This window comes from Mus caroli, chromosome 5 (genome assembly GCF_900094665.2).
Source record: "Mus caroli chromosome 5, CAROLI_EIJ_v1.1, whole genome shotgun sequence".
NCBI lineage: Eukaryota > Metazoa > Chordata > Mammalia > Rodentia > Muridae > Mus > Mus caroli.
The window spans coordinates 56,222,367-56,236,138 of NC_034574.1; the positions used below are offsets into that span (position 1 = coordinate 56,222,367).

The following is a 13,772-nucleotide window of genomic DNA, read 5'->3' on the forward strand; positions in this document are numbered from 1 at the left end:
CATAATCAGCCTCCAAATGCAGACACCATTGCATATGCCAGCAAGATTTTGCTGAAAGGACCCTGATATAGCTGTCTCTTGTGAGGCTATGCCGGTGCCTGGCAAACACAGAAGTGGATGCTCATAGTCAGCTATTGGATGGAACACAAGGCCCCCAATGAAGGACCTAGAGAAAGTACACAAGGAGCTAAAGGGATCTGCAACCCTATTGGAGGAACAACAATATGAACTAACCAGTACACCCAGAGCTCTGTCTCTAGCTGCATATGTAGCAGAAGATGGCCTAGTCCGCCATCATTGGGAAGAGAGACCCCTTGGTCTTGCAAACTTTACATGCCTCAGTACAGGGGAACACCAGGGCCAAGAAGTGGGAGTGGGTGGGTAGGGGAGTTGGGCGGGGAGGGTATGGGGGACTTTTGGGATAGCATTTGAAATGTAAAATAAGAAAATACCTAATTAAAAAAATGAAAGAAAAAATGCAAAAAAAAAAAAGAACTCAAAAAACAAAAACAAACCAAACCAACCAACCAAACAAACAAACAAAAAAAACGAGGAACAGAAATAAACCGAGAATTCTCAACTGAGGAAACTTGAATGGCTGAAGAGCACCTAAAGAAATATGGAACATCCTTAGTTATCAGGGAAATGCAAAACAAAACAACACTGAAATTCCACCTCACACCAGTCAGAATGGCTAAGATCAAAAACTTCGGTGACAGCAGATGCTAGTGAGGATGCAGAGAAAGAGGAACACTCCTCCATTGCTGGTGAGATTGCAAGCTGGTACAATTACTTTAGAAATCAGTCTGGTGGTTTCTCAGAAAACTGGATATAGTACTACCTGAGGATCCAGCTATACCACTCCTGGACATAGACCCAGAAGATGCTCCAACATATAATAAGGATACATGCTCCTTTATGTTCATAGTAGTCATATTTATAATAGCCAGAGGCTGGAAACAACCCAGATGTACCTTATCAGAGGAATGGATACAGAAAATGTAGTACATTTACATAATGAAATACTACTCAGCTATTAAAAACAATGACTTCATGAACTTCACAGCCACATGAATGGAACTTGAAAATATCATGCTGAATGAGGTAACTCAGTCACAAAAGAACACACGTGGTGTGTACTCACTGGTAATTGGATATTAGTCCAAAAATTCAGAATACCCAAGATCCAATTCACAGATCATATGAAGCATAAGAAAAGAAACACCGAAGTGTGGATGCTTCAATGCTTCTTAGAAGAGGGAACAAAATACTCACAGGAGGAAATATGGAGACAATGTTCGGAGCAGAGATCGAAGAAAAGGCCATCCAGAGATTTCCGCACCTTGGGATCCATCCCATATACAGTCATCAAGCCTACTTGGAAGCTATTGTGGATGCTGGGAAATGTTTGCTGACAGGATCCTGACATGGCTGTCTCATGAAAGGCTCTTCCAGAACCTGACAAATACAGAGAGGATGCTTGCAGCCAACCATTGGACTGAGCGTGGGGTCCCAGATGGAAGAGTTGGAGAAGGGACTGAAGGAGCTGAGGGGATTTGCAGACCCATGGAGGGAGCAAAAGTGTCAAACAGTCAGACTCCCTGGAGCTCCCTGGGACTGGATCACCAACCAAAGCGTACACATGGAGGGACCCATGGCTCTGCCTGCAAGTGTGACAGAGGTTGGCCTTGTTGGACATCAGTGGGAGGAGGCCCTTGGGCCTGATAGTGTTCGATGCCCCAGGAGAGGAGAATGCCAGGGCAGGAAGATGGGTTTGGGTGGCTGAGTTCAAAAGCACTCTCATAGAGGCAGGGGGCATACGATAGGAGGTTTCAGAAGGGGAGACCTAGAAAGGGGAAACATTTGAACTGTACATAAAGAAAATATCCAATAAAAATGAAAAATTAAAAATAACACAAGCTATTAATTACATGTAAATAATTATCCTTTAAAGTATGCATTGGAATTCAAACTGTGAGCAATAGTACTTAGTAAAGCTTCAAAAAAATCAAATAAAAAAAGATGTACTATATTTCTTTTATTTTAATTGTTTGTGTGTGCATGTGTGAGAGCCTGCATGCATGTAATCATGTGTGTGGAATAGGGTTTATGTGGAATATCTTCTTCAATCGTGCTTCACCTTATTAAAGTGACAAGGTCTCTCCTGAATGCAGATCAGATGAGTTCAACTCGTCTGCCTACATTTGTTTCAAGGATTTCTCATGTCCATATCCTAACCAGTGGGGTTACAAAAGGGCAGGCACACCTACCCACCTGGCATTTCAATCGTGCTAAGGGTTTGAACTCCTTTTCTCATGCTCCTCCATATCATATTAGATGAAGAGATTCCCAGCCTTGGTCTATCTTACTTTGTATAATTGTCATAACATCAAGATGTTGTCATTTTTAGATATTGACCAGCTACTACTCATTGCTGGGCAACATTATTTGTCAAAGTTCACTAATAGTGCATAAGCATGGCAAAGTCCAGTTAGAGTGCTCTTATTTCCAGGAGATATGGATATCTCATGAGATGATTGGACTTAAAGATAAGTTGTGTCAATTACTGTACATTCTGTTCGATAGTTCAGAACTTTTCTTCTTGTGTTTTGAGATGAACTCTTTATATAGTTCTTCTGGCACCTGCTCAGCCCATGCTGGCCTCACATTCTCAATTCTCCTCCTGTCTCAGTTTCACGTGTGCTAAAATTACAGGCACATGCCTTGATTATTAAGGATAATTTTTAGGTGACAGAAAAGCAAACAAAACCTCTTTAAGCAAAAAGTGCTGTAACTGTGTGTATGTATGTATGTATGTATGTATGTATGTATGTTTTATTTTCTTGAACTAGGAATAAAGCCTAGGGTGGGTTTATGTCTCTGATTTGTGTTCTTCCTTGCATCAATTATATTTGCTGGCATATTTTACCTAATCCAGATGCTATCCACTATGTCTTCATAAATCCGATTTTTAGAGGAAAGTAGGAATACTCCCTTCATTTATACACATAGATGCCTAGAACTGAACTTCCATTCCAAATCTGTCAGAAACTCATAACAGGACCCAGAAGGAATAACAGGACAGATCAGCCTATGTTAAATGAAAAGATAACAAACTCTCAAAACCAAAAGGGTTTATAACAAATTCTTCTACCTTACTTCATGACTATCAAAGGCTACTTCTCACTTCTTGTGTGTGTAGTTAGGAAACAAAACATTTTCTGGTTGCCATCATAGCTGTAGAGCAACTTCAGGTAGACCCAATAGCAATGGCTTTCATGACTTCAAAGTGACAAATCTCTCTTTCATTTCCAATTAATCATGGTCCCACTCAACTACAGTGGGAGAGACATGCAACCTCATTTTATACTCAGAACAAAGGGTTAGCCACTGTTTTAGGTGCCACTGCTCATGGATGCCAGATGCATATTTGGCTGAGTTAAATTATTGTCTGTCTTGAGTTGTGGAGTATGGGTTTCCCTGACATGTCACAACCTCACAGAAAACATTGGCAGAAAAAAGTGAATAGTTACTACCATGGATGGGGTCAGGGAGGATCAACATTATATTTAGAGAAGTTGAATTTTAGTAAATGACCAATATTATGATTCAGTGTGAGTATATCTTCCTGTCTAAATTGCTTTCTAACTTCAGGATTAAAATTTTTACCACATCTGTAACTATAACTTAACATTTAAAAGCTAATTTTCTTAAATCATGCTTTTATTCTCCCCGATTCCATGAAATACCAATAGAAGTTTTCCAAAATAATACTTTAGGTTTAGATAAACTCTATCTAACCCTTCTCCCATCACTCACAAAACATAACACAAATGCATGGATATGAAAAGAAAATGAGAGTGAGACAGACAGAGAGACAGAGAGACAGAGATAGAGAGAGACAGAGAAAGAGACAGAGCTAGATCTTGATTCCCTAGTAGGTAGATCATTTCTGTACCCTAGCAAGTCGCAGGATGTTTTTCCCAAAAGATGTTCAGTATCAAAGGCATTTTGCTCTTGGTTGTGAAGAACAGATGCTACTTAAATGAATCCAAGAAGAAAGCTCACTGAAATACCTCAAATTTAGTCTCCGAAGACTTCATTATCTCTTTCACATTGATTTTTTTCTTTCCCACTTTAAATCTAGATTTTCCTCTTAACTAAGCACACCCTTAATTAATTTCCATAGTCTAAAGCTTTACAAGCAAACAAAAGAGATAAGTCAGTCTTTGAACTCCTACATAACCAAATTCCAAAGAAAATTCCAAAGAATGGAGACCATACTGGTGGGTTCTTAGAAACTCTTCTGTGGAATGAGCTTTAGTAGGCAAACAGCAGTATCACATGGTATATACAGCTCCCAGACTTTGGATTGGACATATAAGCAGGAAAACACAGCATATTTGTTATCTTTTGCCATAAGAATTGGTATGGAAATACTGATACTACTCACACTCTCAATGAATCCTCACACTGTTAACAGACTTAATTCTATAATAAAGGTAATATTATTTTAATGTGATAATCAGTGAAATTGAGATATATAGTAATAAAACACCTAATGCATGGTCACTTGTTTATAAGAGGCAGAAACAGTAAGGAGATAAGATGGTGTTGGTTATAGCTCTACCTAACATTCTGCACCATCTTTCAGGAGTATCCTTAAGGCATCTTTGTATTCATTATGCTTCTGAGTGTTCATTTAAACTTCTTTTTGTCAGGAGTAAAATGTACTTAATTCTTGAAATCTATCCTATTGGTGTTTTTGCTCTGTAAATATCCTTGAGTACTGTTATTGCTTCTAAATCACCTGTTCCATTTAGTACCACCCAGACCACCCCATGCTATAAACAGATATTACTATGATAGTTTGTAGATATTTCTAGAAGCAAAGGCTATAGTAATTTCATCTTTCTATTCTTGATATCAGGGATAATTAGTAATACATTATATAGATATTTATTAGCTTATATATATGATAGCTTATATATATATGATAAATTATTATTGGGTTAGTTATTTCATGAAAAGTTAAATGTGATATTTGCTATGCAAATTTTATCCACTTCTGTTTGATTTTATAGGTCCAAAAGTACATCTCTCAGAAAACCTGGTAACAATGCATGTGAAACTTTAAAATTACTAGGATTCAGGAGCAGAGACAGTTGTTGGTTTGGGATTGATGATGTTGTGGTGAGAACTGTCCAGAATGGCTTGGTATCATTTGAATTATGTGAACACTTAGAGAGGTAAGACCATAGGAAACAATCAGTGGTGATGTCTCTCTTTTACAGCAATGTAATTAATGTGTAGGAACAGAATCATAAGATTATATTTTTATTACTCAGATAGAAATATAAGCTGTTTTAAGGGTGTACTTAGAAATGCAAACCACAATTGACATGGTTCCTCTGATTGCAGGATTGCTCAGGATAGCTTAAGTAGGGCTTTCAAAACACCTTGCAACATCAGTTTATTTTTATAGGTTTCTCTTAACCCCAAAATAGTTTCAGAACAGCACCTTCATTTCTTAAATACTACAGGAGTGTAATTAACTGTTCTTATTATGCTCATCTCATAACTATTTGGATATAAACTGAATTTGTTATTTCAATTCCTTCACTTAATGTCCTCATTTCCATGTTCTCTAGACAGCCCATTAAAGGAGCATGTTGGACAGTTTAAGGGACATGAGATGTAGATACTCGTGAAGAAAGACAATCCCGTGTCTAAAGATAGGCTTCATTTCATAATGACAACCTTCACTCTATGATTTTCCTGAGTCAAATTCTGCACAAACACAGTGTGAGATGAGATGAGAGTGTGAATGAGGGAGGGAGGCCTCTTAGCAAAAAATCCCTTGAGCAAATTAAAGAAGCAGAAGGATCTAGGGAAGACAGTGGAAAAGCTGGTTTCTCTTGGATTTTCCCCAGCCTGGTGCCTCAGGGAAGCTATGGTATACCACAGTAGATGGCTTTGATGGTTCAACCTGGCAGTCCTTGTTTGTAGGAAGACTGCTCTGGATAAGCGAGTCTATTCACTGGAGAATGATCAAGGGTTAACTTGCCCAGTTCTGCAATCTAAGTCTGTATCAGTTTTGTGGAGTGTTGTAACAAAATGTCACAAATTGAGCTATTATCTTACAGTTCTAGAACACTCCTCATACAATGCATGTGCTCCTTTTTATTCCAAATACTCTTTGGAATAACACTAGTGATATTGAATTTGGGTCATCTAGTGACCTAAATTTATATACCTCTGTAGGGACATAAAAGGTAGTATGGGAGGATGGTGTTTAGGGTTGAACAAAATTTAACCCCAAACAAGATCCACTGTAAAATCTCTCATGTCACAGAATGGAGATGAATATTTCATTCCCACTTGTGTTTCATGAATGGATTTTTTGAGCATAGTTTGCTTGTGTTTTATTTTTTTCTCTTATTGTAAATTTTTTTTAATTAGGTATTTTCCTCATTTAAATTTCCAATGCTATCCCAAAAGTACCCCCTACCCTCCCCCCCGACTCCCCTACCCACCCACTCCCACTTTTGGGCCCTGGCGTTCCCCTGTACTGGGGCATATAAAGTTTGCAAGTCCAATGGGCCTCTCTTTCCAGTGATGGCCAACTAGGCCATCTTTTGATACATATGCAGCTAGAGTCAAGAGCTCCAGGGTACTGGTTAGTTCATAATGTTGTTCCACCTATAGGGTTGCAGATCCCTTTAGCTCCTTGGGTACTTTCTCTAGCTCCTCCATTGGGGGCCCTGTGATCCATCCACTAGCTGACTGTGAGCATCCACTTCTGTGTTTGCTAGGCNNCGGCNTAGTCTCACAAGAGACAGCTATATCTGGATCCTTTCAGCAAAATCTTGCTAGTGTATGCAATGGTGTCAGCATTTGGAAGCTGATTATGGGATGAATCCCGGGATATGGCAGTCTCTAGATGGTATTTTGAAGCAACACTATTCTACAGCCATACTCTGTTCAATGCTGGAATCACGAAAATTATGAATCTTTGTAAGTGCATAGTCAAGCAAGGAGCATTCCCACACAAACCATTGGGGCATTCCCTGAAAACACCCAAGAGGGTCTGGTTGAAACTTATGGATCTAGGTTCATTTTCAGCAAACTTTTAGCATATGAAACAAACACCATATGAAATTATAACCAGTGTATATAAGCATACAGAAGCTGGTAAACAAAAATATATACCAGCATAGCAAAAATATAGCATCAAATATGTTTTTAAAATATATATCCATAGTGTTCATTTACCAGGAATTGAGTTTGCAGGTTATGGGTAAATTATTGACCGCTGATTCTGAAAGCTTAGGATGTTGCAGTAGATCTCTGTGTAAGCTTTATAAATACCATGTCATTGGTGAGGATGAATTTATTACATCTCCTTCAATCATAAACAACATTGCTTACTATTAGAGTTTCATAAGTCTAAAAATTTTAAATTTTGTAACATTTGTAGCAAAAATTAAAACAGATTTGTTTGGCTATATCAAACTGTTTCCCTTTTCTTTTCTTCTCTATTCTTTTCCTTTTTTTTTCTTTTCTTTCCTTTTCTAAGAATGGAGGGACCTATGAAGTTTAGAAGAGGGTGTGCGATTTCTTAGGGCTGAGGGTATTGGTGGTTTTGAGCAGCCTGACATTGGTGCTAAGGACCTAATTTGGGTCCTCAGCAAAGGAATCCTAACTATAGGAATATTTCAATGCACCCACATTTACATTTATTCTCTGAACATTTTCATTTAAAATTTGTATTAATTTATGTATTTCATATTGTTTGAGACAGGAACTTACAAGATAGCACTGGATATCCTGGAACTTTCTATTTAGACAAGGCTGGCCTGAAGTTCATGGCAATCTTCCTACCACTACCTCCTGAGTCCTAGAGTTATAGATTAAAACTAACCCATGTGAATTAATTTAATTTAATTTTGTAGTTGTTGTTAAAGTCCGAGACCCAAAGCACATTATTCTATGTTCACACACACCAGAATCACAATAATACTTTTACCTTCATACCCACAAGAAGTTCTTTAAGACCAACAACATAGCAGGAACAGTCCTCTTCTATGATTGCAGTGCCTTCTTCTAGATCCCTTCTGCATGGCACACTTATGTTGATGGAGTATTCCCTAAATTAATGATAAAAATACATTGTACTAAATACAAAAGACAGTAACACAGCTGTTTATTGTTATCATCAAGTATCATATAGTGAATATGTGCCATAATTTCATACAGTTGGCAGGGCAGTAGATTTCTCATACCAACATCACTTTAAATGTGTGGATTATATGCTTGTCCTGTGGTGAAGACTACAGCATTATATTCTTATAGGACCACCCACATATATGCTTTCAGTCACTCATTGAAATGCTATGGGGTGCATGATTCTATAATTAAAATATATGGGGCACATTCAGAGTTCAGCTGAGACAGGATGATTACTTTAAGGATATGTTTTAGAAGGAGATTTGGTAGTGCACACTTGTAAGCTCAGGTAGAAGGCTGAGGAAGGACTGTTGTGAGTTCAGGGGAGGCTGGGCTACACAGCAAGGAGAAACCACAAAACAATCACCAAAAGCACGTTTTGGAATTTAACTTGAGACTTAGGGAGAGATCTCAGTCAGTAAAGTCCCTGCCATACAAACAGAGGATCTCAGTTTAGTTCCCCAACATTCAAGAGCCTAAGCATGATGGTTAACATATGCAAGTCCAGTACTGAGAAAAGAGACAGGCAGATCTCTGGAACTCATTGTCCAGCTAGCCTAGGGAACACGATGAACTCTCTAGGTTCATTGAGACATTCTGTCTCAAATAATAAGGAGGAGGAGGATGGAGAGAGCTAACATCTAACATTGATCTCTTTTTTCCCCATGCATGCACACACATGTGCCCACACATTCAAACTTACAGATGTATACACCCACAGAAACATATGCATATAAAACACACAGACAAAAAGACAGATAAAGATAACAAAGGACTTAACTGATCTGAACTGCTTTCTTGACTGCCAAGGTTTTACTAAAGTACTTTATTAATGTAACTAGTTGGCCATCAGAAAGTTTGCTTTAAGTTAAAGTTAATAAAAATACCTTTTTCCTTGGGGCTGTGGTGTTTCAATGCTTTATTCCCTTCCTCTTTCCCTTTGCACAGATTTATAGTACTCCACCTGTCTTCCCCAGTGGACAATAGCCACTTGGTTTCTTTTGTCAAGTCGTTAGAGGAAGCCTCTCTCAGTACCACTGCCTGCATTGTACTGTCACACCAGAAGGACAATCCACATCGGGTGGTTATTTTAGTGGTGCCTTCTAAGGAGTTAAGTCTGGTGTTGAAGAGCTTGCGCTCAGAAGGGTTTGGAGGACTTCCAGAATCATCTAGACAATTCCAAGTAAGAGAAGGAGAACAACTTCTTTTGAGGTTTACTGGAAACATATTTGGTTCAAGTGAGTATGAGGAAATATTCTTACCTATTCTACAGACTTTAAGCCACACATTTTAGTTGCAACACCCCAAACTTGTATTAGTAAAAAAAAATGACTTCCTTAGAATTTAGAGAAACATTCAGAGACTAATCCTTTTAGGCACTTTTCTCTGCACAGGGCTGTGTGTGTTTTTATGCAATGATTTCAGGTGATATTAGTTTGGGACTAGTCTTCTCTATGATTGCTTCCTGAGTTCAGGCTAACATCTCCTCTTCTTCATGACAACCTCTTAGCTTTCCACTCAGTAATATGAATGTGTTTCCACACAATAATAGTAATCACTGGATAAATATATCATGTGACAGATGGCTCCTCACTTATGATGACTTGATATAGAATCGTTGGATTTATGGTATACAAAAGTGGTACACATTCAAGGAGAAGAGGAACATTCTGAGGTTTGATCTTTATTCAGCTTAGTGGTTTCAGGAATGATTCTTTCTGTGATGTCACAGCTCCAAGTTGGCCATCTAGTCTTGAGGGGGAAAGAACCATTATCCTATGGTACATTGGGTTGCTAGGTCATGCTGTTAAGTATGTGAAGTACATTGTGTGTTTCTGACATATTTTTAAAGTTTTATGTTTTTATGAAAGTGATCCCACCCAGTAGCAACTGTTTGTTACTCTTATGATTGAATTATATTACCCTCCATTGTACCTAATACTGACTTCACAGAGTATATCATGGGTCATTGAACTTTCAAGAGATATAATTCGAAGTTTGGCATGTAATTCCTTATTATAAATCACATACACATGCATGTAATTTTACAGTTTTTTTGCTGTTTTGTTCTTTGAGATGGGGATTCTCTGGGTAACAAGTCTGTCCTGAATTGAATTTGTAGACCAGGCTTGCCTTGAACTCACAGAGATCCCCCTGCCTCTGCCTCCTGGGTACTGGGATTAAAGGAGTGGGCCACCATGCTTGGCCTTATTTTACATATCTTTAAGTATATTCTGCATTTGGAAAGTGGTTTGTGGTAAAGAAGAAGCTTAAGGACATTTGTTGTGGGTGATACACCCTGTAGACTTTCCATTCCCACATTTACCCAGTGTTACTTTTGTTCCATTTTAAATGGCATTAAAATGAGAAATTATTGACTTCTAGATTTGAGTTTCAGTCATAATCTCAGGAGAAAGTCTCCACAACAATGAAATTTGATGTGACAATGAGCATGTCTTCATTGCCTGATGTTCTCTGAGCCTGAGAGCTTACAGCTTCCAATGACTGCAGAGTAAATGAATGAGGAATTGGCATGCTGAAGAACAAGGATAGATGGTAGACCTGGAAAGGGTTAGGGATGAGGGAGTAATGAGAGGTAGGGAGTGAAAAAGGTGCATGAGAGTGAAGAAATAGATGAAAAGAATAAAAAAGAAGAGTAAGAGATAGTGAGAGAGTGAGAAAGAACTAAAATTCTTTGGTGGAATTGTTATCTGGACATTCTTTTTCACCAATGACTTCCTACTTCTATTTCCTTCTTCAAGTAAAGTAGAATGTCAAAAGTGTACATATAATGGTGAGGTAAGAGGGAGAATTAAGGGTAGATTTTATGGGGATTTCTGGATCAGGAATATTGCTATGCACTTGACTTGATGTAATACTCTCTGTCTATTTATAAATCAATATGCATATCATTTAATTGCTCATTTAGAAAATGACTCCAAGATTTATATGGTCTTTGTAGTTTCCATATTAAAGGAGATTTGAAGTCAGTCCTGGCCCTTAAAGGGATAAGTGAGATCAATTATTATCCAATATCTTTCAATCTAAAGTGTTTCTTCTACTTTTACATACAGCATCTCAGTCACTGGAGGAGAAGAGAAAGTAAGGGTGGGAAAGTTGTCTTCCTACTTATGTTTTGAAACAGAAACCACAGTGTAAACCCAAGGAAAGCTCTCTCTAGAGAGATAGTCAGAATCTAGATATACTCCTCCCAAATAAATACTACAAATGATTTTCTCATAATACCAAAGTGACAGGTATGCTTACCTACTGTTGTAAACAGGGCTGAGCTGCTGTCCTAATAGGAGGTAGACCTGTTGTCCTTACTGGAGCCCAGTATCATTCGGTAACTTAAGACAGCCTAAAGACTGGCATCATATATGCTGTGTTGTCTATGAGGACTGGAGATGATCTCATCTTTACTCCAGGAAACTGAGACAGGCCAGAGACAAGTGTCAGGATACTACTGGAAGTTTCTAGATCTAGAAGGAATATGAGTCTTACACAAAAGTTTATACATATCACTTCATCAGAACCTAAGCACTTCATAGAAGTAAGTTCAGATATTCTCTGCCTGCTGGACTTATCCCCATCTCGTCCCCATGTTTAATGTCTACTTCTTTATTTCCTTAATGATCACGTTCAAGGAAGTATTCCTCCTCCTCCTCCTCCTCCTCCTCCTCCTCCTCCTNTTCTTCTTCTTCTTCTCCTCCTCCTCCTCCTCCTCCTCCTCCTTCTTTTTAATGCCAGTCTTTATTTTTATTACCGTCTTATTTTATTTTCACAGATCTTCACCTTTTCTTTTGTATCCCTTGCCACAGATGAAACTTTCTATTTACTGACTTCATGCCTGTTTCTCTATCAAGATTCTCAGTGGAAGTGAGTAGTCTTGTTAGGTGAACCATGCAACAATGTACATAGGATGGTACAGGACAGAGAGCAGAAATTCCATGAGTAGAAATGAAAAGAAAAACCCTAGCACTGTACTAGTAATTGGGATAATTAAATGAATTAATGCTGAATAAATTCATTCATTAATTGTTGAATTTAGACAACTGTCCTTAAAAAATCCCAAAGTCCTTTGACCTAGAGATATGTCACACAAATGACTCTTCTGATAAAGGTTTATAATTCATAATCATTGGTGCTCATCCTGAGATGAAATCAAAGGAATGTTGGTTTATCTTGATCTTTATCATTTATTTGTCATTCTTCAGGACAGAGATAGGATGTGGTTTCATTATAATGCTGTTAGAGATGTCAATACAGCACTTATATATTTTGTTGCATGACCCTTTAGAACCTCTTTTAGGGCAAAGAAAATGCAGAAAGTGCTAACAATTTCTTAAAAATGGTTTTATGTAAATGATACCTTTGTCTTACTCCTCATGTTTAGAAACGCTCTGTTTAAGCCTGTGTGCGTTTAATAGGTTCTCAGTGTCTTATGTCCTCTGGCCTGAGGTAATGATTCTGCTTTGTCCATGGGTAGCATATTAAATTAATTATCCTTTTATCTACTCAGGAAAATATATCCACTATCATGCTTATTGTCATCTAGACACAAGGTAGAATAAGTTACTAAGGGAATATAATGCTTGCTAAAAAGGACACTGCAGAAAGCCAAATCAGGAAACATAAAGATGGGGAAGTGTTATAGTTTTAAACAATAATCACAGAATAGATATTAAGTAGAAGATTCCCTATCCATCTCAGGAAGTATGTCATAGGCATAGGCATTATGAGTTCATGGAAATTTTCTGTTGAGGATCATCAAAAGCTAAGAAAGCAAGACCACAAGGCACATCGAAAGATAGTGTGAGATGAATGGATCAGTCGAGCCATTGCAAAGACTGTGCTTGAGATTTCATTAAAGATGGGTGGTTCATACAGGTGTAACAAGAGTTAAGCTACACTATAACTCAGTAGGGAATAAACTGCAAGGAGAGGGTTGAAGTGAAGAGACCAGGTAAGGAGCTAGTTCGGGAAACTGAGCCATTTCTGTAAGGCCTTGACAGACCTTTGAGGTACAAGTTGCGGATAGCGGGTTAAAGTCCTAGAAATATGCAGAGCCACTGTTTCTCTCAGGATCCTTTGGTTCCTCATAGCTAGTACTTTTGCTTCCTCTTTGCTTTTTCTAGTGAAAGCACTCATTCATGTATGTGTACTTCCTTCCTATGATGTCAATAAAAGAGGCTTAACAATCATTTCTGAGAAAATATGTATTACTGTAAGAAACCTCTGGTTACTCACAAAATATAAATACTTTTTAAAAAGAAATGGCTAGTATTTGTGGAATAGCGATTGTCTTAATTCTCTTCTAGGTACTATGTGTCTTATATTTGAGACTGGGCAAACTTCTCCAAAGGTCAGCAAGCCAATGCTGTCCTTCTCACAGTTAGAAATAAGTCACTTTCAACTTCTCCTTTATATGTGTCAGAGAAGGAAGAAAAAAACAGTGTTATTTCTTTATACTTTTTAATCATTTGTTTCTTTTTATTGTAAAATGGTGACCCTCAAACTATAGTGTTCTATATTAGCAACAA

General features: G+C 38.0%; 1 protein-coding gene across 1 annotated transcript in view; it reads left to right on the plus strand.

Moving 5' to 3' along the window:
* Dthd1 (death domain containing 1) overlaps positions 1 to 13,772 on the plus strand; it is a 71,519-nt gene that overhangs the window by 23,013 nt on the left and 34,734 nt on the right. Inside the window, exons 6-7 of the mRNA XM_021163991.2 lie at positions 5,085 to 5,249; positions 9,178 to 9,467. Of these exons, the coding sequence (XP_021019650.2) occupies positions 5,085 to 5,249; positions 9,178 to 9,467 (455 nt within the window). The remainder of the gene's footprint in view (positions 1 to 5,084; positions 5,250 to 9,177; positions 9,468 to 13,772) is intronic.